Raw genomic sequence first — 25,610 nt, 5'->3', positions numbered from 1 at the left:
GCTATGGAGTTAGAATCTTCATTATTGGTTAGAAATATTTTTCACACGTTGAAAAATCTCTGAAGCCACCTCAAAATCAGTCTCTTTTGCTAATAGCAAAAGTATCCTTTTTACAGCACATGTGCACAAGTTTCTCCCCCACGGCAGGTAGAAAGGTCTAAGTGGGCATAGTGTACAGTATCCAACGATGGGAAGATCTTTGGTCATCTTGTTTTGTATGAGAGTTTGTCTTATCAATGGGTAGCTTTTAGATGTGTAGAAAACTGTCATTACGTTCAGGAAATGTTGACTGTCTCTGTTGGTCTTTTTATGTTTTTTTTTTTTTTTTCAGCTGAGAAGATCTTCAATCTTAAGACCACGTCCCCCTATGGCTCCACGTCCCTCAAGTGGTTCCATTGTATCTGGTCGTCAAAGGCTGTTAAAAGTCCTTCCGCACATTGGACAGACGTGCCTACCTCCTGGGAACCTACTCACTTCTGAGTCCTCCCTCAATGCACTTTCTACTTTAACTACTGCTGCTAAAATTCTAACTGAGACTGCTGGTGATGATCTTAAGGAAGAGGAGTCCTCGGAAAGTTCAGCAGTGATGTCGTCCCTTGCGAGTATTACCTTCCCTCCCAAAGTTTCCCCAGTAGAACTTGAAAATGCCCGACTTTCAACAAACACAGTCACCCCCCATATTCATTCCTTACCTAAAATAGATATATTGAAAAAAAATAATGATTCAATCTTGCATTCAAATCTAAACCTAGATTCTTCTGAAGAAACTTCTAGATCAGGCGCAGAGTGCTTTGCACTGTTAACAGACGTAAGACCTTCAGAGCAGTATGAGGAACTTTGCAGTTTGGGGAAGGTAAAATCTGAATTTGAACTGGCTGAAGCAGAAAAAGAGGCTCCCACCATTGAGGCCCACCAAGCCTCAGTCCCAAATGCTCTAAACTCAGATTTGATGGAGACTGGGATTTTTAATGCAGAAGTGAGTCCTCCAAGGAACAAATTTCTGTCACCCATTCACTTTTATAGCCCAATCAATGATAATGTCTTCCCAAAAACACAGAGACAGCCTAAATGCTTTGATTTAGGGGGCTTGAGGCCACCTGCGTCACACAATCTTTTTCATTCTCTGCAGCTCCGAAGCATGGCTGATCCCACTTTTTCTAGGACTTCTAGATTTAGAGGGGTTAGAGTGGAATCTCCAAGAAAGAGATCCAGTGCGGTTGCAAAAGTTGAAGCTAGTGATGTGACTGAGGTAGCCAGCAAATCATCACAGGAACCTGTGGGCTCACTTAACAACCTGAGATTTTTTGCTTCGCTGGCTCGAAGTGGAAGTAGGGAAAACTCTAGACTCCGGACTGTTGTTGCTCCTTCTGCCTATCTTCAGAATGAGAAAGTTGCAACTCTTAATGACAAAGGGAGCATCTTCATTGTAAGTATTAAATTTGTTTGCTTTGTGGTCTGTCTCCAAGTGGTAATTAATTACTGCCATGAATAACGTGTATTTCTCAAATTATATTACATATTATATCTAAAAAGAATAATACATTCCTTTTTCGGGGGATTTATTAATATTGCTTGACAGTACCTGCCGAATTGACAGCCGCTTCCTTTTTTGTCCTTTTTTTATTTTTTTTTCTTGTTTTATTTTATTTTGGCACAAATTTTTTGGTTTGAGCACGGGTGTAATAAATATACACACACTGTGTGCACAATTATTAGGCAAGTTGCATTTTTGAAGATTCATTTAATTATTGAACAAATGCAGTGCTCTCCGTCAATCCAAAATGTTAATAAGCCCCCGTTCACATTGGGCCGATTTGTCGTTGCCAAATCTGAGCCTATTACCGGCAATGGCACCATCCTGCACTACTTTTGGTGACTTCTGGGGTGATTTCAAGACATCTGTGCACGAACCATCATGTGAACGTGGGCTAAACCTCAAACCTTAATATTTTTTAGAAAGTAAAAGTGAGGGTTTGGCTTTCTTAGAATATCTGTGTGTGCACAATTATTGGGTAACTATTAATGTGCAGTATTATTATGCAACTGAAAGAAATTTCCCCATCTCTCTTATTTTCATCTGTTAAAGTGAGAATAATACACAAACAACTCAAAATTTACAAATCAACATTTCTGACATTTAGGAAAAAAATATCAGTGACCAATATAGCCACCCTTCTTTTCAATAAGTCATAAGCCTTCCATTTATGGAGTCTGTCAGTTTCTTGATCTGTTGACAATCAACTTTTTGTGCAGCAGCAACCACAGCCTTCCAGACACTGTTCAGAGAGGTGTACTGTTTAATTCACGGTAAATCTCCCATTTAAGAGGGGTCCACAAGTTCTCAATAGGGTTTAGGTCAGGTGAGGAAGGGGGCCATGTCATTATTCTTTCATTTTTAAGGCCTTTACTGGCTAGCCACGCAGTGGAGTACATCGATGCATACAATGGCACATTGTCCTGCTTAAATCTCATGGTCATCCTGAAAGATGCAGACTTTTTTGGGCCATTTTGCCTGAGGAAAAGAAGCTGCCTAATAATTATGCACACCTTGATATAGGGTGTTGATCTCCTTGGGCCACACACAAATACACATCACCTGATATGCTTCAATCCAATAAGCAGTCGCCTTTATACAGCTCAAAGATGGACAATATGCATAAAAATGATTTGGTCAAAATACTCACTTGACTAATAATTGTGCACACCGTGTATATATGTATTCAGTTTAGTTTTAAGTTAGAGTTAAGCTGCAATTCTATTTTAATGTTTTTGTTTTAAAAGCCTTGTTTCTGTGTATGATTGGTAATTAGATTTGTGCATGGGGGCAGACTTATTTGTTCATTACATACACAGGCTCTGCTTTTTGCTTTGCAGTGCTACACAAGGGCTGTGCTTTACTGCTCCTACTCACAATGTAGTTCTATGAGTCCACCATCTTAAAAAAAGCACTCCTACCTGTGGGCCGATATCTCTTAAATATAGTTATAGGAAACTTGTCATAAGGGATACATGTATGCGGTTATTGCTGACCTCTCCTTCTGGAAATGATAGATGCACCTCTGTTCTGACCATCTTCAGCACTTTGAGTCACTTATCTGGAACAAATGTGCAGATGAGGATGAAGCCTGTGCAGCCCCGAAGTGGTTTTATTATGGGCAATCCAAGTGGCACACACTTCCAAAGGAGGGCTTTCCATTTGTTATATTCGGCCAGAGTGTGCAGCAATAGCCTCCATGTACGGAGCAGCATTTGGGGCTCTGCTTTGAAGAACCTTGCACAATTTGTTTGCTGGCTTTCCCAGGTGGAATGTTTTCCTGTCCAACAGTGCCTGTCCACTGGATCACAGTTCCAGTTCTGTTGTCCTGCAGCACAGTCACAAATTACTCTCCCAGTGACACCAATGATGCAGAATTCTTGAATCGAACGAAAGTGGGGACATTTTTATTGTTTGCCTTTGACCGCTATTACTGGGGCATTTTCTGACCGCTATTACTGGGGCATTTTCTGACCGCTATTACTGGGGCATTTTCGATCCTAGAACTCCAACCCAATTTATCATGTGCACCAATGGGCGCAATTAGGAAAGTTGTATTAAAATGTAAAATAACAATTTACAATAAAATGCATGGCATATTCTATGCATGGAAGTGAATTGCCATGCAATGTCAAGCTGCATTGTAAATAATGCCTGCATGGTTTTATCGCAATGCAGAACGCACAAGGCACTGCAGGTTGGGCTTTTTTACAACATATACGTGTGAAGCCAACCTCCAGACTTTTAGCATAGGCCCTTATTTTACAGGTCTGAGTACCTTTTGATTTTCCTGGTTTTGCTAAAAGGCACAATTTAAAAATGGCAAATATTTTGTTATTAACTCAGTACAGTTTTATCTTTTAGATTTAGTAGGAATGATTTTAGTTGTGTTTGTGTGCATTATTAATTCTTTATGGGTTTTTTTATTATTAACTGTAACAGGGTTTGCAAAATTAGTAGTACCATCTATTCTTTCTGTGTGTTCTGTGCTTTCAGAAAATGTATGGTTATTTTATAAACCCTGGAAGCTGTAAGTGAAAAAATTGCAAAAATGGCCTTGCCACCTGAGACGAAAAATGCAGAGCAGGACCTGGTAGCAAAATGGTTAAACGGTGCTGTAAAATGGGTTGTCACAAAAAAAAAATAAAGCTTTAAGTCCACTTAAAGTAATATGAATCTGTTAGTTGCATAGTTAATTACGCTTCTGCCAATTTCTTTTATTGCCGTAGCTTAATTATCTTTTTGCCATCAATGTGAGTTTCTCTATCATTCATTGACGGACACAGCTCCTGACCTTCTTAACCATTGGGTTATACTGCCCCCTACAGGAGTAGGACACTAGGCAGAAAAAAAGCTTGACTATGCCTTTGGGCAGTCCCAGGGGGTATGCTCCCACTCTTAGCTATAGGCACTCAGTTTTTTTCTGCCTAGTTTGGAGTAAGGACCTAGTTCCTTGTTGGGATCTTCGGTCCTGCAAATTTTTTTTCCCTTTTTATTGGATTTTTAAATTTTTCCTGTGAGAGTCTACAATCAACTGCTGGAATGGGCAATGGGCTGGATATTTTTTCAAAATCCAGTGGTCACCCCAGTCTGGCCCGCACAGGCCTAAGCTCCATGCTAGGTCAGCCCGCGACGTAGCCCCACTGAATGGGGCTAGCCTGCGAGTTAAACCTCTCGCGAGCTTGCATACAACATGGCCTCGGTCTGAGTCAAAGCATTCCTCCTGGCCAACAGCCCCCCGCATTTCGATGGAGAGGAGGTTCTGTCTGGAGCGGTGCCCACCCTGTTCCTGGTATTGTAAGTAGCTGTCCCCCCTCTCCCCTAGAAGGTTTTGGGGTGGACGTGGGCCCCTCCCTAAGGTGGTCGAACTCCCGGGTTCTCCTCCTTCCCATGCATCATTCCCCCCTCTCGATGGTCCCTGCGGACACTTCGCCCCTCATCTGCCTAACTCCCCCCCCCCCCCCCCAGCCCCTCCTCCCTTCCCCATGGGGTGGCCTTACCACCTTTTCAGGTCGGCCTGGGGTGCTGGCGTTGGGGGGGGGGGGTGCGCCGCAGGTGACAGATGATCGGCTTTTGGGAGGGGGCTTCTGCCAGGGCCCCCTCTTCCTGCTAGTGTCTATTTCGGGGCTCTTGGGCTCCCTCCTGGGAGCCGCGCGTGGCTGCCATTTTCTTGTAGCCTGTGTGCTGTAGATTTGCAGCCTTTTTCTAGTAATTTCTCTTTGCAATAGCAGTGGCCATGACTGTGAAGCGTATATGGGCGATGCTTTCAGCAGTGGGAGCCCTTCCTTATCCCCTGGTGCTGATCTCTCTCTTCCTGATCCCCACGTGTGTGCAGATAGCCTGGTGCTGCGGTGCCTGATTGGTGGGTGGTGAGTCTGGTGGTGTCCTCTCCCTCTCTGCTATAGAATCAGTTGATGGTCTGTGCCTGGTGACCTGTGGTGCTGCCAGACACGGCGAGGGCATCCCTAGCAGTGTTTTAACACCTTTTTGTTTTTGGGTCCCCCTTCTTCTTTTTTTTTTTTTTTTTTTTTTTTTTACTCATGGAGTCCCTGGAGCACATTTTCTCACCTGATCCCCTCTGAGGCTGTCGGGTCCCAACAATTCCTTATTGCACTGACGGCAGTCCTGGGGTCTTTGGTGTTTATGGTGGATTTGGTCATGGGGAAACGGGCTAACAAATGCGTCCCCCCCCCCCCCCCACTTTCACCTGCCACATGTCTCATCAGATCCGAGATGCGAGTCACCCTGCTGGGTTTGTGTCCACACACCCTGATTTCTCTGATAGCGAGGATGATTCCTCTGCTCCTGTAGCCGCGCATGAAAAGGCGCTGGTGGATGCACTGATTGTATCTGTGCGCGATACTTTAAAAATGGAGGATGCAGCTGATGCCGCATTGGAGGCATCAGTTCCTTTTGGCACCCACAAGCCCTCCAGAGCAGCAGGGGTGTTCCCCTTTCCTGCTTACTTTGACAAAATTGTTGCTAAACAGTGGGGTTGTCCAAAACGCCCCCTTGTGGTCCCTATGCCTTTTTGCTATGCGGTACCCTTATGAGGACACTTGCTTAAAAAGTGGACTGTCTGTTTTCTAGGGTAAACAAAGCATCCATGATTCTGGTTGAGGAGTCCCCAGCCTTTAAGGACCCAGCTGACAGAAAAGCAGAGGCTGTGGCCCACTATATGTACACCGTGGTTGGTTTGGCACATAGGCCGGTTTGGCACATAGGCCGGTTTTCAGTATTGCCCTGGTGTTGCAAACTCTGACCGAGTGGGCCAAGCTTTTCGCCAGGACCTGGAGGGGGAGCAACTTCCCCCTGCCTTTGCTGAGCTGGCGGACCAGTTGGTCCAGGGGCTGCAGTTTGCCTGTGATGCCTCTTTCGTTGCGGCTCCTCAGATCGCGAGGCTGTCTGTCTCAACAGTGGTCCTTTTGGCATGTTATTTGGCTTAAATGCTGGTCTGCGAACCAGACTTCTAAGAAGGCCTTATCTGATCTCCCCTTCCTAGGGGGCCGTCTGTTTGGAGATTCCCTTGATGACAACATTAAGGGTCTCACAGGGGGGGGGGGGGGGGGGGGGAGTACCTTTCTTCCGCAGACTAGTAAGGGCAAGGAGCCACGTCGTGGACGCGGTCCATCCTTCTTGACTCCTAAGAAGTTTCTTTGTCCCTCAGGGTCTCAAGACAAGGGATTAAAACCCTTCAGGCTACATTAACACCTGAGCGTAGCGTTTTCGCACGATTTTTACCGCGATTTACGGGCGTTTTTACAGGCGTTTTTTTGTGCAGGCGTTTTTAGATTGAATAGAAACCAATGGAAAACGCCTGTAATCTGCCCAAAAAGAAGCTCATGTACTTTTTTGAGCGTTGGGCGTTTTGCTTACAGCGTCAAAACGCTCAGATGTGAACAGGGGCCAGTGAAATGAATAGGATTTGTCTTGTTGGGCGTTTTGAGAGCTGATCCTAAAGCAGAAAAACTCCCCAAAAACGCCTACATGTGAACGGAGCCTCAGGGCCTCCTCCGAAGGATCCAAACGAACCCGTGGACCTCCCTGGTACAGGACAAGTAGGTCCACAAAGTCATGTGATCCGGCTACAAGATACAGTTTTGTTTTTACCCTCTGGAAAGGTTTTTTCCCTCCAACTTGCGCCTGTCCCCCAAACTGCTTACGGGGTCTCTTTGGGACAGTGCAAGACTTGCTATGCCAAGGGGTGATTGTCCCAGTTCCGACTTCGGAACGTTTTCAGGGGTTTTATTCAAACCTGTTTACAGTCCCCAGGAAGGAGGGCAAGGTGCGTCCAATTCTAAGAATCAATCAAGGGGCTAAGCTGCTTTGTGCGGGTGCAGAATTTCCGAATGGAGTCCATTCGCACGGTAGTGGCATCCCTGTATCAGGAGTATCTTCTTGCTTTTATCGACATCGAGGACGCTTACCTTCACATTCCAATATGTGTTGGTCACCAGCACTTCCTCCTCCTTTGTTGTAGGAGAGGAGCATTATCAGTTTGTGGCGTTACCCTTTGGTCTCGCCTCTGCTCCTCGTGTCTTCAAAAAATGTTGGCCCTGGTGCTGACATTGTTGCGTCAGTAGGGGATCGCAGTACAGGGGTACCTGTACGATCTTTTGCAGTGAACGGAGTCTCCGACTGCTCTGGTGGACAACTTGGAGATTACTCTGCAAATTCTGAGGGAGTTTGGTTGGATCCTGAACCTTCAGAAGTCTGCTCTGGTTCCGTCCACAAATATGGACTATCTGGGTCTGACTCTGGAACACTCTGCCTTAGCCAGAGTGTTCCTTCTTCTGGAAAAAAAACTCCAGAAACTGCAGGAAGCAATTAAACTTCTGTTGTCTAGCTGCGCAGATGGTCATCCCTTAAGACTTGCATGCGGGTGCCTGATGGTTCCATTTGCACAGTTCCACATGAGATCTCTGCAAAGAGATTCTGGTCAAATGGGACAAGAATCCACAGTCTATAGACAATCTGATCCAGCTGGGCCAGGGTACGCGAGGGTCCCTGATCTGGTGGCTTTGTTCTCAGGATTTGCCCTGTCGAAGAGGCGTTCTCCTCCTGTACTGGACAGTGGTCGATACGAATGCCAGCCTGTCCGGGTGGGGAGGCGACCTCGGAAAAGATACTGCTCAGGGAGTCTGGACACTGGAAGAGTCCAGACTGCCAATCAATGTACTGGAGCTCCGAGCGATCAGACTGTCTGGATCATTGGACGGATCATCTTCAGGAGTGTCCGGTTGAAATTCAATCAGACAATGCCATGGCTGTGGCCTATGTCAATCACCAAGGGGGCACGAGAAGTGTCCAGGCGGCTCGTGAAGTAGCCGGCATTCTAAGGTGGGCAGAACGTTTTGTTCCAGCCATCTCTGCTGTACACATCCCGGGCGTGGAAAATTGGCAGGCGGATTACCTCTGTCGACAGGCGTTGGACCAGGGGGAATGGTCACTTCATCCGGACGTGTTTCATCATTTGTGCCTCCGGTGGGGTACTCCAGAGGTTTACCTGTCGGCCTCTTGTCTCAACAGGAAGGTGCAGAGCTTCTTGACACTGTCTCGGGACCCTCTGGCCGACGCCACAGATGCACTGGTGGCCCCATGGGGTTAGTATTTATTTTTATGCCTTTCCCCCTCTCAAGCTTCTGCCAAGACTTCTGCGCAGGATTGAGGCAGAAGGGAATTCTGGTCATGTTAGTGGCTCCAGACTGGCCTCGCTGGTCTTGGTACGCCGATCTGGTATGGCTGGTCGCCGATGTTCCTTGGAGACTTCCTCTCAGGAAAGATCTGCTGTTACAAGGACCAATCTTCCATCCTGCTTTACAGTTGCTGGCTTTAAAGGCTTGGCTGTTGAAAGCTAGGTGCTGAAAGATAGAGGTTTGTCCGATTCAATGATTCCTACGCTGTTAAATACTAGAAAATCTACTTCTAGAAAGATCTACCATTGTACATGGAAGTCGTACATTGCAGTCTCTTGGGGTTCATCCTCGCTCCTTTTCTGAGTCTCGGATCTTGACCTTCCTCCAATGGGGGGTTGAGCAGCGCTTGGCCTTGAGTACTATCAAGGGCCAGGTCTCAGCCTTGGCGGTTTTCTCTCAACGACCATTGGCCACACTTTCCTTGGTTCGTACTTTTATCCAGGGAGTTCGACACTTGGCTCCTCCGGTGCGGTCTCCATTGCCGCCTTGGGAACCTAATTTGGTGCTTTCAGTCCTCCAGAAACCTCCTTTTGAAAATCTTAGGGCCTTTCCACTGGTTACGTTATCCCAGAAGGTGGCATTTTTGGTGGCAATCACTTCTGCGCACAGGGTGTCAGAGCTGGCGGTGTTGTCTTGTCGTTCACCTTACTTGGTGGTTCCTTCGCCCCTGTCCTTCATTTCTTTTCAAAGGTTTTCTCTGATTTTCATTTGAATGAAGACATTGAGGTTTATTCGCTAAAGGCAAATCCACTTTGCACTACATGTGCACTTAGAAGTGTAGTTGCTGTAGATCTGAGGTGAACCTGCAAGGAAAAAAAAAAAACAGCATTTTTGCTTGCACATGATTGGATGATGGAAATCAGCAGAGCTTCCCCTCATTTCAGATCTACAGCGACTACACTTTTAGTGCACAGTGGATTTGCCTTTTGTAAATAAACCCCAATGTGTTGCCTTCCCTGTGTCCAGGCCAAAACATCCAAAGGAAATTGTCTTGCATTCTTTGGATATGGTTTGGGCAATTAGGGTGTACCTGGCAGCTGTGGAGTCTTTTAGGAAGTCAGACTCACTATTTGTGCTCACGGACGGACCTTGGAAGGGGTTGTCTGCTTCTGCTGCGACCATTCCCAGATGGATCAGACCGTGATTCAGGCCTATTTCATCAAGGGTCAGGGTCCTCCTTTCCCTGTCAAGGCACACTCCACTCGGGCGCTCAGTGCCACCTGGGCCTTCCGTCATCAGGCGTCAGTGATGCAGGTTTGCAAGGCGGCTTCCTGGTCGTCTGTGCACACCTTTACAAAATTTTATAAAGTGGATATGTTGGCATCTGCGGCCGCAAGGTTTTGCAGGCTGCTGTTGAGAGGACCTGTTCCTCTTTGAGGGTGTATTGTTTTTTTTTTTTTTTTTTTTTTTTTTTTCAGATGAGCTCCATGTTACCTGGCTGGCTATAGTTTAGCCTTGGGGGGGGGTTTCCTGCTGTTCCCACCCCTCATGTTTTAACACTACTTTGGGACGTCCCAATGGTTAAGAAGATCAGGAGCTGTTTCCATCAATGAACAATAGAGAAATTGGTATTTTGTCTTACCGTAAAATCCATTTCTCTGATGTTCATTGACTGACTGACACAGCACCCACCCCTCTGTGGAGTTGGATTTCTTCTGACACTGCTTGTAACAGAACTGAGTGCCTATAGCGGAGAGTGGGTGTATACCCCCTGGGACTGCCCGTAGGCATAGTCAAGCTTTTGTTTTGTTTTTTTTGCCTAACCAATGGTTAAGAAGATCAGGAGCGGTGTCCGTCAATGAACATGAGCGAAATGGATTTTACGGTACAACAAAAATCCAATTTTTTGTTTTCATCCTCATCTAACATAAATACTATTTTTCTTTAATCTTTCCCTAGACTTCTCATGGACTTGGAGAGAGTGAGACCAGTTCAGATTTTGGAAAGAAAATGGGTAAGGGCTATGTGTCATCCAATTCATAGACTTCTCAATGGATGATTCTAGCAACCTTGGGTATCAGGATGGGTCTGCAAGTCTAGAAAACACTGTGCTGAGCAACTGCTGGATGTATTCCAGGGACTTTCTGATAACATACACTGCAAAAAAAATGTTTGAGCTGTAGAGCTCAATTGCCATATGCGCAGCTAATGTTACACCGTATTCATGCTGCAGCATTTCCATGTTCCATATTTTTTATCATCTTTCTTCTCCTGCTATAATGGACTGAGTAACTGTGCAGTACATGCAACCTCCAAGCAATTCCCTTCCCACAGACATCCCCATTCACCCTTCTGGAACCCCACAAGCATTTGTATTGGTGCTTTCCATATCATTTTCCAAAAGGGAGACCGTTCGCCTCAGTATTTGTTTTAAAGCTGTAGTGAACTCCGCTTTGTCACTTTTACCTACAGGTTATATAAAGCTTAACTGTAGGTAAAATGGATATATCTCCTAAATGTGCAAGGTTTAGGAGATATTCACATGTTTTACAGCTGGTGACGTCACCGGTGCAGTGCGCTCTGAATGAATGGCATACTCAAGTGTGCCGTCCATTGAGAGTGCTGTGTTACGAATGTGACTGTCATCATGGCTGTTAGTGATTAGTGAAAAGTAGAGTTCATAGCCCCTGAATCTACAATGGCTTGGCCATTCAAATGGCCAGGGCCCCCCAAGAAAGACAGAAGATGGAAGCCCTGTTAGCAGTAACCGTGTGTGGCTGGAGGGCTTGATTTTAAGGCAAGTCTTTCAATATGTGCTAGTATGCAATGCATGCTAGCACATTATGCCAAAAACTTTCAGGGGACTGGTGTGTGTGTGTTTTGTTTTAGCCGAAACCACTGCTTTAACAATGGGTGTATTTTTCTCTCACTTGGGGTTGTCCCTTCCTGAACTGTGTTTACAGTTTTATACACTTGTATCCTTTTTGTATGAATTGACTAATTTTTTTTATTGCACATTTGCTTTTTTTTTTTAATTGGTTTACACCATTTACTTATTATACTTATTATTACTTGGAGTGAAAAAATATATACACTGTGTGTGTATATATAAATATATATATATATATCTCAATATCAAGCAATGGAATCCAACCCAGAACCCCTTTTGTATCTACCCTGATGTGGTAATCACAAAGACACAACTTTGCTCATCCCCTCAAATTGGAGTTTGTTTTTAAACTCACTGGTATTCCTGGCACAGAAATTCCAGTTCTCTATTGTAGCACATAGCACAATACCAGAGCAAATATCTTGATAAGGGCATGAAGTGCTTTTTATCCAAAGAACTGCTCCTTAGTGTGTGTTCTGGGAGGGAATTTCTTTTTTTCATGGCTACCGCAGTGCTGTAAGTGACCTATAAAGATGTATTCTCCTGTCTTATTCACAGTTGAAGCAACACATCTTTTCCCTCCTGTAAAGCCTGCCTTTCGCAATAAGAAGAAAATGACTAAGCACTGTTTCCTGTGTCGTAAGAGAACCAATTTGGCAACAAGCTTCGAGTGCAGGTGATCATTTACATTCCGGCCGTCCCTTGAAAATGTAAAAAAATATATAGAATGAATACCATTGGATTGGTAAATCTTTGTCACTTTCACCAATGATAACCACCATCAGAGTGCTATGAGTGGTTGGCACTTGACCAGATTCTTGAAGCACAAGCACCATAATAAATTACACTAGATGAAAAGAGGAGCAATTTCCCCATTTTGCATATACAGTGTGGATGGATGGGGTGTGTGTGTGTGTGTGTGTGTGTGTGTGTGTGTGTGTGTGTGTGTGTGTGTGTGTGTGTATATATATATATATATATATGTATGTATATGTGTGTGTGTGTGTGTGTGTGTGTGTGTGTGTGTGTGTGTGTGTATACATACACACAATATCTCACAAAAGTTAGTACACCCCTCACGGTTTTGTAAATATTTTATTATATCTTTTCTTGTGACAACACTGAAGAAATTACACTTTGCTACAATGTAAAGTAGTGAGTGTACAGCTTGCATAACAGTGTACATTTTCTGTTCCCTCAAAATAACTCAACACACAGCCATTCATGTCTAAACCGCTGGCAACAAAAGGGAGTACACCCCTAAGTAAAAATGTCCAAATTGGGCCCAATTAGCCATTTTTCCTCCTCGGTGTCATGTGACTCGTTAGTGTTACAAGGTCTCAGGTGTGAATGGGGAGCAGGTGTGTTAAATTTGGTTTTATCGCTCACGCGCTTTCATACTGGTCACTGGAAGTTCAACATGGCACCTCATGGCAAAGAACTCTCTGAGGATCTGAAAAAAAGAATTGTTGCTCTGCATGAAGATGGCCTAGGCTATAAGAAGATTGCCCTGAAATTGAGCTGCTGTATTATGGCGGCCAAGTTCATACAGCGGTTTAACAGGACAGGTTCCACTCAGTACAGGCCTCCCCATGGTCGACCAAAGAAGTTGAGTGCATGTGCTCAGCGTCCTATCAAGAGGTTGTCTTTGGGAAATAGATGTATGAGTGGTGCCAGCATTGCTGCAGAGGTTGAAGGGGTGGGGGTCAGCCTGTCAGTGCTCAGACCATACGCCGCACACTGCACCAAATTGGTCTACATGGCTGTCATTCCAGAAGGAAGCCTCTTCTAAAGATGATGTACAAGAAAGCCCGCAAACAGTTTGCTGAAGACAAGCAGACTTAAGGACATGGATTACTGGAACCATTTCCTGTGGCCTGATGAGACCAAGATAAACTTATTTGGTTCAGATGGTGTCCAGCGTGTGTGGCGGCAGCCAGGTGAGGAGTACAAAGACAAGTGTGTCTTGCCTACAGTCAAGCATGGTGGTGGGAGTGTCATGGTCTGGGGGCTGCATGAGTTGCTGCCGGCACTGGGGAGCTACAGTTTATTGAGAGAACCATGAATGCCAACATGTACTGTGACATACTGAAGCAGAGCATGATCCCCTCCCTTCAGAGACTGGGCCACATGGCAGTATTATAACATAACGACCCCAAACACACCTCCAAGATGACCACTGCCTTGCCAAAGAAGCTATGGGTAAATGTGATGGACTGGCCAAGCATGTCTACAGACCTAAACCCTATTGAGCATCTGTGGGGCATCCTCAAACGGAAGGTGGGGGAGCGCAAGGTCTCGCACATCCTCCAGCTCTGTGATGTCTTCATGGAGGATTGGAAGAGGACTCCAGTGGCAACCTGTGAAGCTCTGGTGAACTCCATGCCCAAGAGGGCTAAGGCAGTGCTGGAAAATAATAGTGTCCACACAAAATAGTGACACTTTGTGCCCAATTTTCACTTAGGGGTGTACTCACTTTTGTTGCCAGCGGTGTAGACATTAATGGCTGTGTGTTGAGTTATTTTGAGGGGACAGCAAATGTACACTGGTATATAAGCTGTACACTCACTACTTTACATTGTAGCAAAGTGTCATTTCTTCAGTGTTGTCACATGAAAAGATATAATAAAATATTTACAAAAATATGAGGGGTGTACTCACTTTCGTGAGATACAGTACACACACACAGTTTTCATCTCTTGCTGACATTTTTGGTGGCATACAGCTCAATATTTGAATTCAGTTTTTACTGAGACTGGTATGTTGGTGTTTTGTGCTGACCATATATACCTTTATGGGACTCTGGAGTGAGATCTCCTGACTAGTAGTTTGTGCATTTTGCCTTGTCCGTTATTCCCTTTTGCCTTGCAAGTAAACAAAGTAGTGGGACTCCATACATGGTACTGCATTTTTGAAGGGGAACCAAAGTGACAAAGATTTCTTTTTTTACCTGTGCAATGGATAGTTCTTTCTAGCTGGAAAGCAGCTGGAAATATGGGTCTCCCTTTAGACATAAAATAGAAGCCCCAGCCAATCAAAAACAGCGATTTGGCTAAAACCTGTACAAGACATAAGCATCTGCCTGCTTTGTGGTGTAACATTGCCTGCATTTATTTATTTATTTTGGGGGGGGGGGGGGAGAGAGTTTCTCTAAATGTGCACAATCCTGGGCAAAATGACTGCTTTGTTATCCTCTCTTAATAAATGATGGTTGCTTCACTTTAAAATATTAGCTATTTTTACTCAATAAATAAATACTTTTTTTTTATTTTTTAGATGTGGAAATAACTTTTGTGCCACTCATCGATACGCAGAAACTCACAACTGTACATATGATTACAAGACTGCAGGAAGAAGACATCTGCAGGAAGCAAACCCTGTTGTGACGGCACCAAAACTCCCCAAAATTTAACTGTGCACGCTGCATAAGCCACTTCTCCCTCTGTCTGCTAGTCACACAATAATATTTTTCTTTCAATAAATTTTTATTGGTTTTGGTTACTGGTTATATAATTATTATCAATCCACATTACATTAGTTGCCTATGCTACACTTTGCCAAACATTGGGTTATCTATACATAGAAAGTATGAATGAGTTTTCCACCTTTTTTGACTTTGTAGCTGGTCTCATCTGGTTGAGCGGAAAGACCATTAATTGTGTCAGTAATAGTTTATTCAGACTAGCGCGACTTGTCAGGCGACTTGGTCGCCTGACAAGTCGCGGTCAGTCGCTCGCCATTGAGTAGTACAGGACCCGTTCTAATAGGAGCGACACAAGTCGCTCCGACTTAGAAAAAGGGTCCTGTACTACTTTGGGGCGACCTGGAGGCGACTTGCATTGACTTCAATTATATGAAGTCCGTGCAAGTCACGCCGACAAAGTCGTGTCGCGCCAGTCTGAATGGGCTATCATATGAAGTGGAACTAAAATACAAAATGACTATAAAATATATTCAACACTGATAGGCACTTGGGGTAGAAGAAGTGCTCAAAGACCTTTGGGAACCGTTTGCTAATATTTTTTCACCCAAGATTCACAAATTTTCACTTAAGATTTAATTAGAAAAATGTCTAAATCTTGAGTGAAAACACTGATAATTAGACCCGTCAGGCCTTGGCATTCTTGTGTATTGTATTAACACACATGTGTTAGCATGCATTGCACTAAAGCAGCCTATTCAAATGAAAGGACGGCAACACATCAATATGTCCAAAAATAGACATGCCCGACTTTTGGCAAAGCATTACATCACAAGACTGGCAAGAATGGCATCACAATGCACTAATGCATTTAGTGCATGTTGTGACAATGCACACATTACTGCACCGCACTTTACATTGTCAATAGTTATCTAAGGGTAGATGCTCTAGCCAGATTATTGCTGTAAGAGCAGGATTACTCCAGATACTGTGAAAACAGAACAGTTATACAAAACACCATAGTGCAATAATAATTCATTAGGGGCTTATTGCCTTGAAAATGCATTGAGCGTAGAAATGTCATTCTTTCCTATGTGGCTGGTTCACATCTGTGCACAGCAGTTTACTATGAAAAGTAAAGGAAAACATTGCCACATGTACTGCAATGTACACAACCATGTGAATTCAGCTTTGTTTCAACTACTGACCATTTTCAGTTTCAGAGTGAAGAGCTAAACTCTTCCCGAGTTTTTATCCCTTGCAGTAGCCAGTGGCTGGGCTGGGGCATTTTGGTAACCAAGTATCCACTGCAGTTTGCACAGCTGAAAAGACTCTCTTTCTCTTACGTCCTCAGACAGTCGCCGCCTCTTCATATTCGTCACATATGGGGTATTAGACTTTGCTCCGAAGGAGTAGCTAGGCAACAGAATATGTTAACATTAAAGCTTTTAACATATCCCACCCTCAAGGGGTGGTCCCCTCAGTCAATACCCTCCTACTTCCTGCAACCATATCTCAGTATTAATGTCTAGCTTGTCAGGAGTGGCTGGCTCTCTCTGTGCTGGGGCTTTGTGCCCCAGACTCTTCTTTTTTGATTTTTTGTTTGCGTTTTCTCTCTACCTTTACTTAGCTGTTCTTTTTGTCAGCATTAGTTAGTTCTTCGGATGAAGAGGATCATGCGGGCTGGGTCTCGGGCTGATCCCCCTGGTCGCAGGTCGTGGGTCAGTGGCTTCCCAGCCTGCCGTCGAGCGTTCAGCCAGGTAACGCTCCTGGCACAGTGAACGACCCATCCCTGTTCGGTGCAGGGATGATTGGTGAGGTGGCTACCTCACTGGACGCTGTGCGGTTTCTTAACCCCCATTCTGTGCGTCTTGTATGCGACTCTCCCTGCCTCATGTGCAGCGGCTTGTTCCCCTGTGCGGGTCCCCCACGCCACTGTGAGGTAAGTGTATTTATGTGGGGACCTGTCTGTCTGGGGGGGTGTCAGTCTGGGACTGTGTAACCTGCCTCTATTCACACTGTTTGTCTCCCTATCTCTCGGCTGCATGCTGTGGGCTGCAAGGGGGGGGGGGGAGCTGTGTGACACTGTGTGTGTCAGCCTTGTCAGTGTGAGAAGCTGTGTGCTGTGGGGCATGTTTTGTGGCATGTTTGGGCATTATACAGCGATCGCTGCGGCGATCTGACATGTTTTATTATATGGAGACATGTGTGCATTACTGTACTGTGGAGAGCGCCATTTTGCCTACATTCGCTCCGGCCGCATGTTCTACATGCATGGCGGCCATTTTCTTGTAGCCTCCCATAGGCTTTCATGGAGCGCCCTGGCAGCATCACTTCCTCTTCTCCAGGAACACCGATCGAGGCAGCAGCAGCGGCGAGGGTCTCCTCAGGTTTTATCCTTCCTATCCATTGCCTGTGTCAGTTTTATTGTCCCTGTGGGGGTCTCATTGTGCTTGTGTTGTGGTGCGGTGGGCTGCGCTCGCCGCGCGTGTTAAAGGGGCAGTTAACCCTTTCTTATCCGGCATTTGTTGTAGGGGCAATGGATTCTCAGGAGGGCAAATTTCCTACCGCCTTGGTGGAAAGCCAGGGGACTGCTGTTTCCCCCCCAGGGGGGGATTTAGCCACTATTGTGGCTGGCCTTGCTGCTCAGGTGCAGATGCTGGTGGCTGCTCAATCTACTAAAAGACCCAGAGTTGCTCTTTCCTCTGATTCTGAGGGTGAAGGTGATGGGGTTGTTATGGCGGGGGCCTCCTTATCGGGGTCCCGCTCCTCCCTGGATCTAGCCCAGCCTGTCGGGCTGGGGTGGTGTTCTGGGCGTTCTGTCCGCCCAGGGAACTTGGTCTGAGAGGGAGTCTTCCCTTCCGATCAACATTCTGGAATTGCGTGCGATAAATCTCTGTCTTCATCGCTGGACGGACCGGCTGCAGGGCTGCCCGGTTCGGGTGCAGACGGACAATGCCACGGCGGTGGCCTACATCAACCACCAAGGGGGCACCAGGAGTGCCCGAGCGGCTCGAGAAGTGGCCGGCATTCTGTCTTGGGCCGAGACTCATGTCCCGGCGATAACGGCGGTTCACATTCCGGGGGTGGAGAACTGGCAGGCGGACTATCTGAGTCGCCAGACCCTGGATCAGGGGGAATGGTCTCTCCACCCGACTGTCTTCCAGATGTTGTGCGCGAAGTGGGGTCTTCCAGATGTGGATCTGTTCGCGTCTCAACTACAAGGTGAGAAGGTTCGTGGCAAGGACGCGCGACCCTCGGGCAGACGCGTCGGACGCGTTAGTGGCCCCGTGGCATCAGTACAGGCTGATGTACGCGTTTCCACCGATTCAGTTGCTGTCCAGGTTCCTTCGCAGGTTACACTCGGAACGCAGCACGGTGATTCTTGTGGCACCGGACTGGCCTCGCCGGTCCTGGTACGCAGACCTCGTGAATCTGGCGGTCGACGTCTGCCTCTTCGAGACGATCTCCTGTCTCAAGGACCGATATACCATCCTGCTTTACAGTCTCTGGCTTTGACGGCCTGGCTGTTGAGACCGAGGTCCTGAAGGAGAAGGGTCTCCCCCCAGAGGTCGTTCATACTTTGATCAACGCGAGGAAGTCTTCCTCGGGGAAGGTTTATTACCGTACTTGGAAGGCCTATTTTGCCTGGTGTGAGTCCAGGGGGTTTTCACCCCGCACGTACTCGGTTTCCCGAGTGCTGTCCTTCCTTCAAACGGGTGTCGATCAGCGTTTGGCGCTGGCTACGATTAAGGGTCAGGTGTCTGCGCTGGCCGTTCTGTTTCAACGTCCCGTGGCTTCCAACTCCTTGGTTGGCACTTTTGTTCAGGGTGTGCGGCATCTGATTCCTCCTAGGGGGGATCCTTTGCCCCCTTGGGACTTGAATCTCGTTCTGTCTGTGTTGCAACGTGCTCCTTTTGAACAGATCAGGGAGATCTCGTTGTCTATGTTGTCCAAAAAGGTCGCCTTTTTGGTGGCGATCACTTCGGCTCGCAGAGTGTCGTGCAAGTCTCCGTATCTGGTTGTTCATTTGGATAAGGTGGTCTTGCGACCTAATCCTTCTTCTTTTCTTCCGAAAAGAGTTTCGGACTTCCATCTTAATGAGGATATTGTCTTGCCTTCGCTGTGCGCGAAGCCTAAACATCCAAAGGAGGTGAGATTACACTCTCTGGATGTTGTTCGGGCGATAAGGGTTTACCTTAAATCGACTGAGTCTTTTCGAAAGACGGATTCCTTGTTTGTTCTTCCAGAGGGTCCTCGGAAGGGCATGGCGGCGTCGGCCTCTACCATCGCCAAATGGATCAGGCAGACCATTGAACAGGCCTATGCCTTGCAGGGGAAGGTTCCCCCTGTGCCTGTGAAGGCGCACTCTACTAGATCTCTGAGTACGTCTTGGGCCTGTCGTCATGGGGCTTCTGTAGCCCAGGTGTGTAAGGCGGCGACTTGGTCGACCGTACACACTTTCACAAAATTCTACAAAGTAGATGTTCAGGCATCGGCGGATGCTTACTTTGGCCGCAAGGTTCTTAGTGCGGCAATTCCCTAGGGTCCCTTGTTGGGGACCTCTGGCTGTTGGGATAAGTTTTTTTATCCCATGGTTATTTGTCTTTTCCTGGGTTGTTGCTCCTGTTGAGCACTTGTTTTTTCCTGTTGCCCAGCTGGTTTCCTTCCTTTGGTAAGGTTCCTTTCTTTGATGCGGAGACTGCGTTGCCTTTTGGGCGCGGATGCGTTTCCCACCCCTCATGTTTGCACTGCTTTGGGACGTCCCCATATGTGACGAATATGAAGAGGCGGCGACTGTCGGAGGACGTAAGAGAAAACTGAATTTTTGTAAAATCTTACCTGTAAAATTCCTTTCTCTGAGTCCTCCGACAGTCGCCGCCCCCGCCCCTCTTTTGGGGTTTGGTTGTATACTCTACTGCTATTCCACTAAAACTGAGATATGGTTGCAGGAAGTAGGAGGGTATTGACTGAGGGGACCACCCCTTGAGGGATTTGTTAAAAGCTTTAATGTTAACATATTCTGTTGCCTAGCTACTCCTTCGGAGCAAAGTCTAATACCCCATATGTGACGAATATGAAGAGGCGGCGACTGTCGGAGGACTCAGAGAAAGGAATTTTACAGGTAAGATTTTACAAAAATTCAGTTTTTTGTGTTTGCTGCCACAATTTCCTTTTCCACCTACTCCTATGTATCTGGTCTGAAGGTGTACACCTTGCACACTATACAGTATATCACTTAAACACTCATTTATGCCTTTACTGTGAAGCTTGTATTCATTTGCAGTATCTATTCAATCTCTGTTTTCCGTAATTCTGTTGTAAGTACCTTGAACGGTGCAGCCTCAGGTCATGGTTTTCTTAGTCTAAAGAGAATAGGGATGAGCTTTTGTTTTTTTTGTTTTTTTTTTGTTTTTTTTAATTTATGTTTATTGAGTTTATATTAGACATAAATAAAGTGGGGACATACCCATGTGAAAAATGCCATTAACCACTTTAGCCCCGGAGAATTTGGCTGCTTAATGACCAGGCCCTATTTTGCGATTCGGCACTGTGTGATTTTAACTGACAATTTTGCGGCCCTGCAATGCTGTACCCAAACGAAATTGACGTCTCCCCCCCCCCCCCCCCCCCACAAATAGAGCTTTCTTTTGGTGGTATTTGATCACCTGTGCGATTTTTATTTTTTGCGCTATAAACAAAAAAAGAGCGACAATTTTGAAAAAATAACACTATTTTTCAATTTTTTTTATATGAAATTCTCAAAATAAAAATGTAAAAATCTAGATTTTTTAACATCTTAGGCCAATTTGTTTTCTGTTACATATTTTCAGTAAAAAAAAAATCGCAATAAGCGTATTTTGATTGCTTTGCGCAAAAGTTATTGCGTTTTACGAACTACGGAAAGATTTGTCATTTTTATTTATTTATTTTTTTTAACTAGTAATGGCGGCGATCTGCGATTTGTTTTGCGGGACTGCGACATTGCGGGGGACAGATCGGACCCCTAACTGACATTTTTGACACTTTTGGGGGGACCAGTGACATTACTACAGTAATCAGTGCTAACAATATGCACTGTTATTGTAAAAATGACACTGGCAGTGAAGGGGTTAACATTACTGGTGATCAAGGGGTTAAGTGTGTCCCTAGGGTTGGGATTCTATCTGTCAGGGGGCGTGGGTTGTGAAGTAGTCAGAGACATGCGATCCTATACAGCAGGATCACATAGCCTCTGTAAATACTTCAGTAAGAATGACAGACGGCTGTGTTTACATCAGCTGTTGGTCTTTCTCCCTCTGCTGCGGGAAATCGTGAGTGGCCGGCGGCATTCGGAGCCGCCAGTCACACGCGCTGGCTCCCCAGGGAACGAGCGGGAGCATGCCGCCGGCCACGTACGCTCGCCTCCTAAGCGAGCGACGTAGTACTACGTCGCTTTGCCCAGGAGTGGCTGCCTGCCGCAGTAAAATTGGCAGGCGGTCGTTATGTGGTTAAAATCCTAGGAAAAAACACAGAGCTGACATAATGAAGTAATACAACCACATTCCAGCGCCAGTGTTAATAGCTGAATGGACCCCCAGTACCATAGCTAGTGAATGCCAACCCTATAAAACAGCTCTAGAACAAGAGAAGTAAAGGATTCAAATGACAAATCTCTATCCAACATGCCACTCCCTTCCAAGTGCCCAATCTATGTTGAGTAAAGTGTGAGCTCTACTGGAAGGTCATCCCATGGTGGAAGAAGAATCCATCCAAGCCTACGAAACCTTTTGAAAACCAACAGTTATGCCTCGTACACACGTGCAGATTGTCGGCCAAACAGTCGGCCGTCTTTTGTCCAAGGTCTGTCGTGTCTGTTGAAAACTGCAAAAGACTGCACACGAATATTGTCGGCCAACAACAGCCGACTGCAGAAGTGATGTCATGTGATGGTTAACTTTCCTTGTCTTTTTTTCTTTTCTGAGCATGCCCAGTCTTGCAAATCTGCTGTCTGTCGGCCGAATTCTGTACTGACTGGCGAACAATCGGCCGTTCTGGTGTCGGCATACAAAAATTTTAATGCTTGCACGACAGATTCTGTTCGGCCGAAAGTGCGCTGTCGGAAGCATCATACTAACAAGCCGAAAATCGGTCGTCGGCCGAATCTTTTCGGCCGACAATCTGCACGTGTGTACGAGGCATTAGACTTACCAAGTAACAGTGTTTCTATGAACCTTCCAGAATGGCACCACCTGTAATGCAAGTCTCCTCCCTACAGGAAACACTATCAGTTTACACCCTTCCTCTTATCCCTCAGTTGTAAAAAAAAAAAAAAAAAAGTTAATTCTCCCAACTGGTTCACAAGGGGTAAAAATTCACTTAGGTTTTCACCGAGGAGGAGGAGGATTAAAGCTGAATACATAAAAGGTAAGAGTAATGTGATAGCAGATTCTTTATCCAGATTTCAAATGGATCATTTTTTCCAGTTGTTTCCAGAAGCAGACATGAGAGGATCTTCATGCCCCCTGCAACTATGGGAAATAGTATGATCGCAGACAATATTATAAAATCGTTGGCACCGGCGACATGGTCAGGATACAGGGCAGCATGGTTGTTATGGTTGACATTCTTGAACGTGCATAATCTTGGTATTTTTGAGTGTTCGGAGAATCTAGGGTTGCTATTCCTGAACTCTCTAATGGAGAAGGGTTACTCCTGGTCACACGTTAATAAGGTGTTATCAGGGGTTTCCTTTTTCTTGAAATTGCACTCATTTCCACCTTTGTTAAGTTTTTTTTCTCAATTAAGCAAGCGCTAAAAGGGTATAAAAAGGTTAACTTCGCCCCGGATAAGAGACGTCCTATAACTATGCGAATGTTGGGAGAGCTATGTAATAGCCTAAAAGATGTTTGTTACTCTGTTTACAAAACATTATTGTTTAAAGCAGCATTTTCTGTTTGTTTTTTTGCTGCATTAAGTGCCGGTTCACACTGATGCGGCTGCGGCGATCGCATGTAATGTCGAAGCGCACTGCTCCTTCATTACATGCGATCGGCTGTGCGGTGCGAGTTTAGCCATACACTTTGTATGGCTAAATTCGCACCGCACCCGCAGCAAAGACTCACAGGACCCTTTTTTGCAGCCGCATCAGGATCGGATCGCACAGCGGTTCACACTTGTGCGATCCGATCCTGTGCGAACTGCAAGATCGCACTGCGATATGCGTTCAAACTGGGGGTGTCGTTAAGATTACATTGACACCCTCAGCGTATCGCATATGGCAGTGTGAACTGCCGGGGGTGCATTTGCGATGCGGGAACAGGCTGCGAATTCGCAGCCTTCCCGCATCGCATAAGTGTGAACCGAGCCTAAGAGTCTCCGAAATGGCCCCAAAAAGAGTAGACAGCAAGACGGGGTTGATGTTTGAGGATATCTGGGCCTCTAAAAAGAATGTAAAAAATTTTCTTAGTCAAAGACAGACCAATTGGGAAAAGGCTCTTGGATCATGCTATCTGCGTGCTCCAATAATTTAGTGTGCCCAGTAAATTTATTGAATTCATATCTGGCTCTCAGGCCGCCACAGAGGATGTTTCTTTTCATCCACCAGAATGGGCTACCCATGACAATTTTTCAATTTCAGGCGGTTCTGAAGAGAGTTTTAAAACATAATAGGCTATTGGAGGTGGGTATATCATCACACTCATTTAGGATAGCGAAGCGGCAAGATTAGGGCTCAATGGTAAAATAGGTAGATGAAAATCAGATTCATTTAAAATATATGTGAGACCTAATTCTGTCTTCTAACCCATTTAGGTGTCCATCTGATAATATGGATAATCGGCCATTCATATATATTTTGGGCGCAAAGAAGAGCTAAAGCCAGAAGTTATACAGAAACCCTTGGTTTGAATAATAAACTTTTTACAGTGTGCTGGCATGGTAAGATGGGTATGGTTCTAGGAGATCTACTAGCTGAGTTGGGTATTATGGCATCTATTCATCCCCAGCCGGATGTAATTATTGTACACGCCGGTGGGAATGACATAGGGAAGCGGAAAACTTTAGACCTGATGTTTCAATTAAAAAATTATTTTAGGACGATTAAGGCAATATATCCCAACTCAGTGGTGGTTTTCTCCGAAATCATACCTAGGTTGAGATGGGCAGGTCCAGCCGCATTCCGGACATATGAGAAAATCAGGAAAATAATTAACAGAGTTATGGAAAAATTCTTAAGTTTGGGTTTCGGCTTTTCCTTTCGGCATTTAGAATTGGAAGGTAATGTGGTAGGGATATATAGAGGTGATGGAGTACATTTATCTGACATCGGGTTAGACATATTCAGACATGCATTGAGAAGGCTGCGGGTGGGGGTAGACAGGTGTTGTGCAAAGGGCACAACCCCTGTCTGGTTGGGGGACAGTTTATTTAATATTGAAATGTGGTAATTCAACTCGAGCTGTAATAGCTGAGTTGAAAATGGTATGGAAAGTAAAGTTATAAGTGGTATCGTTGTTCATATGAAGTTGAAGTTTAAATAAGTATACTTTGAAACCAATTAATAAAGGCCGCGGCCATAAGTTTTGCCAATAAGAAGTTGTGTTATTTATTGTGCATGTTTGGAGGTTGTTTGATTATGAATGCTGCGTGTGGTACCATATGAAGTGTTGGAGTAACAAATGCTTTAATTCAGCTTTACCACAAGGATGTCATAGATAAGTATTTTATTTTAAATGAATATGCCTTATGTAATAAAATAAACATTTAACTTATAGCAAAGCTAGTATGTCAGTATGTAAGGGTGCACAAACCATTGTGGAAGAATTAGTAGCATATCATAGATAGCTATTATGTTGCATTTCATTTTAAACCGCAACATAAACCACTCTGTAACAACAGGAGCACAGCACTTATTTGTCTGTAAATACTATAATTTTCAGCTTGATGTACCCAAGTGTCTGCTTCATGACACACTGCTCTTGTTAAAAATTGCTATGCTTCAAAAGCATACTGCTTACATTGCCGTGAGATACAGATCATTACTTTGGCAGGTACCAATTTCAACACGCTGGAGACTCTTATGTACTGTGACTACAGAATGTTGGTTTTGGACTAGAAAGCTATGTACCAAAGCCATGACAGCTAACAGCCTCTGATCTATACATTTCATAGACATTAGAATTAACGTTCCTACCAAAGCATGACAGTTAACAGCCTGTGGTCTAATTATATATTTCAATAGCATTAGAAATAATGTGTCAGAGACATACAGTAATTTTACAGAATTTTTTTTTTATGTTGCTGCTGTTCAGCTAACACAGGTACTGCTGGTTCAAGACAATTTCTCTTCTATTGAGTGGCAGTGGGCTGGAGCGCATTTCATAACATGTCCCCAACAAACTGCGGATCCTACAAGAGGCAATCACAGCCCAAATTAACTTTCATTTTACATAGGTTGAGTACATTCCAGGTGCAAAGTTTCACAGTTTTTCAGTTACAGCTGCAGTCTGAGTAAAATACGTCCATCCAATGCCAGCATGCTGTAGAGAAGATCCCTTGCTCTCTGTGTGGAAGCAGTGGTCTCTCTGCACAGGTCTGACATGCCCCCTGCTGAGTCAGACCTACAACTCTGCTATCAAAACGTTTGTG

General features: G+C 45.2%; 1 protein-coding gene across 1 annotated transcript in view; it reads left to right on the top strand.

Moving 5' to 3' along the window:
• Positions 1 to 15,061, top strand: part of ZFAND4 (zinc finger AN1-type containing 4) — a 68,442-nt gene extending 53,381 nt beyond the window's left edge. Inside the window, exons 7-10 of the mRNA XM_082268177.1 lie at positions 332 to 1,426; positions 10,630 to 10,684; positions 12,119 to 12,236; positions 14,837 to 15,061. Coding sequence (XP_082124303.1) covers positions 332 to 1,426; positions 10,630 to 10,684; positions 12,119 to 12,236; positions 14,837 to 14,972 — 1,404 coding nt within the window. The 3' untranslated portion in view covers positions 14,973 to 15,061. The remainder of the gene's footprint in view (positions 1 to 331; positions 1,427 to 10,629; positions 10,685 to 12,118; positions 12,237 to 14,836) is intronic.
• The last annotated feature ends 10,549 nt before the right edge of the window (positions 15,062 to 25,610 follow it).

This window comes from Pelophylax lessonae (assembly GCF_965119305.1).
Source record: "Pelophylax lessonae genome assembly, chromosome: 9".
Taxonomy (NCBI): domain Eukaryota; kingdom Metazoa; phylum Chordata; class Amphibia; order Anura; family Ranidae; genus Pelophylax; species Pelophylax lessonae.
This window is presented reverse-complemented; position numbering and strand designations above follow the sequence as displayed.